The 2,452-nt window shown below is 36.0% G+C and overlaps 1 protein-coding gene across 1 annotated transcript in view; it reads right to left on the bottom strand.

Moving 5' to 3' along the window:
• LOC106522307 (E3 ubiquitin-protein ligase RNF31) overlaps positions 1-2,452 on the bottom strand; it is a gene marked incomplete in the record, with an annotated part of 26,070 nt that extends 23,618 nt beyond the window's left edge. Inside the window, 2 exon segments of the mRNA XM_014015282.1 lie at positions 680-885; positions 2,412-2,452. Of these exon segments, the coding sequence (XP_013870736.1) occupies positions 680-883 (204 nt within the window).

The raw sequence follows: 2,452 nt of genomic DNA, 5'->3' as shown, positions 1-2,452 counted from the left end.
GTCATCATTTACCCAGAATGCTTTGTGTGTAAATAAAATGGCTCCGTCCGTGTTAAAATATATTTCCAAAAATTTACAAAACTACAGTATCTTTACAGTCTTTATTTTACAGTTAAAATATATGTTTATCAAATAAAGTCTAATGTTACAACTAATCAAGGATCCCTTTAAAAGTTAAAAGCAAGTTCATTTATTTCATATTAACAACAGTGTTTACCTTGTAATCGAGGAATATTATTGGACCACGTTCAAATCAACAATTCTCACAAAAACCTCCAAAAATTATGTTTATTAAAAATCCAGGTAACTCTGTCAAGCAATAAAAAAGGAGAAGAGCAAGCTGTACACAAAGGATTTGGCCTCCTTTGTGCTCAGTTTGAATGTTTTGGTGCAAAAAATCATTTCAGATTTATTACTTGTGTCATATTTTGTGTGTAGTTTTCTTGAGCTTTAACTACTGCAAACACAAAACTGGTGTGGTCCACTTCTTTATCAGAACAGTTTGTTTATGACCAACTAGGATTGCCCACTGCCTTTCATGCCAGCGCTTTAGACCAAGWATCTAATGTTGAGATGTCTTTCTGGAGGTTTTCAGTCACTGCTCARCTGATGTAAGAAAGGTTCAAACTGGTGTTAAAGAAACAACATGATTTTTCTATCCACCGAGAGAGAAAACTACCTCCTGGTTGCTGCGACCTGCCGTGTTTTCCTTCAGCATGGCCTCTGCTGTCAGGTGACGATACTTCTCTGAAACAGGCAGCGCGATGGAGGCCATGGTCTGAACTTCAGCCTTCACATCCTGGGCTGAACCCGACGACGAGAGGAGCGACTGGGCTCTCAGCCTGACGTCGTCCATCTGGACGGAAGCAGGACTGATGCTCATTGCTGTGAGGAAAAGGGAAAAGATAGTTTAGATATGAACATCTACGGTTTCAGCTTTTAAAACACAGGATGAGTTTARTTTTATGACACTGGGTTGAATAATTTAGCTTTAAGGTGTGAGCTCCGACATAAACATATTCAAAAACAATCAGCCCAGAGGAGCTCTTTTAACAATCTCCAACTGGTTGCATTAAGCTTTTTATGATGACTTGTTCCCAAAAGTAGGGCCAGGACCTCATTGTGGGTAAAACCATGGCAAATGGGAATATTGAGACAATCTCCAGTGAACAAGTCAAATTTAAAAAAGGATTACAATTGCATTTAATAATGCTTGTTAAGGCCCTTACCCCACCARAGACAAAAGGTCAATAATGGTTTTACCAATGTTTGTGTGTATTTGTTTGCCTGTTAACAAAATAGCTTATGAACTACTGAAGAATTTTTAATGAAACACTCAGGAAGTAATCAATGGATGTACATCCACAACAGACTAATTTTATTCAATACATCCTCTTCAGCTAATCCACMTTAGCCAACACAAAAAAGCAATAACTTTAAAGAAAGAGACCTCAAATTTGGTGTGGTAGTAATAGTGGTTTTTAGTTGATATTCTGTCTCTACAMTGAAATGAAACTAAAGCAGACTGCTATTTTTCTTTTAGGTGAGCAAACTTGTATATTATTTTCACTAACACACAAGAACATTAAGGAACATTGTGATTTAAAGCATCTCCGTTTATGACAGCAGCAAATTAACAAGGAAACAAGCCTTTTTAGCTGGTTGGAATCATGGTTTTACTTGTTGCTTTTACTTTTGTTTCTGCCTCTRTGTTATCTTTACATGATGTGGCAAATATTGCAGCTATGATCCCTCTGTGAAATAAACTTTAAATWCAAAAAGGTTTGTTTACTGGTAAAACAGGATTTCAAATTCACATCAAAATGTAAAATGAAAGCTAAAACAAGTCTTAGGTTTTATATGGAACTTGTATAATTAGTTTTGTGGAAGAAAACCCATCAGTTTCCCTTTGCTGTCACACCACATGCGTTGCAAATATTAATACTAAATCATCAAGTGRGAATGAGGGGAGAAGTGGGCAACAGCTTTCAACCAAGAAAATGTGAAACCTCAAAAAAAAAAAAAAAATCTAGCCTAAATATTTACACTGAAGGGAAAATCCTGACTAATTTTAGTTTCGGAGGCAAACAGCTGAGAGAGGTCTATCACAGACCGAATTGTTGATTTACACAGAAAAAAAAAACCAGTTTAAATATATAACCGTGTCATGTCAGTTAAGTGTGTTAAAGCCAAAAAAATTAATCAAAGATTATATCACGTCACAGTATCTGAAACCGAAACTTTAAAACTGTTTTACAACAACTAGCTACTTCTTGCTTGCTTCCCGCTGTCAACTGTTTACGCTTCTTTCAAATGTTTTTATTGGTTCCCCGTAAGTAATAATTAGGTTATTAGGTTTCTTACTGTACAAATAAGGTTTTTAAAAAGTGAAGCAGCGGTCTAATACTCACCTTAATGTAATCTGGTCCCGTCCGAAGCTAGCTTTAATGAC

Source organism: Austrofundulus limnaeus, unplaced genomic scaffold, assembly GCF_001266775.1.
Source record: "Austrofundulus limnaeus strain Quisiro unplaced genomic scaffold, Austrofundulus_limnaeus-1.0 Scaffold126, whole genome shotgun sequence".
Taxonomy (NCBI): domain Eukaryota; kingdom Metazoa; phylum Chordata; class Actinopteri; order Cyprinodontiformes; family Rivulidae; genus Austrofundulus; species Austrofundulus limnaeus.
This window is presented reverse-complemented; position numbering and strand designations above follow the sequence as displayed.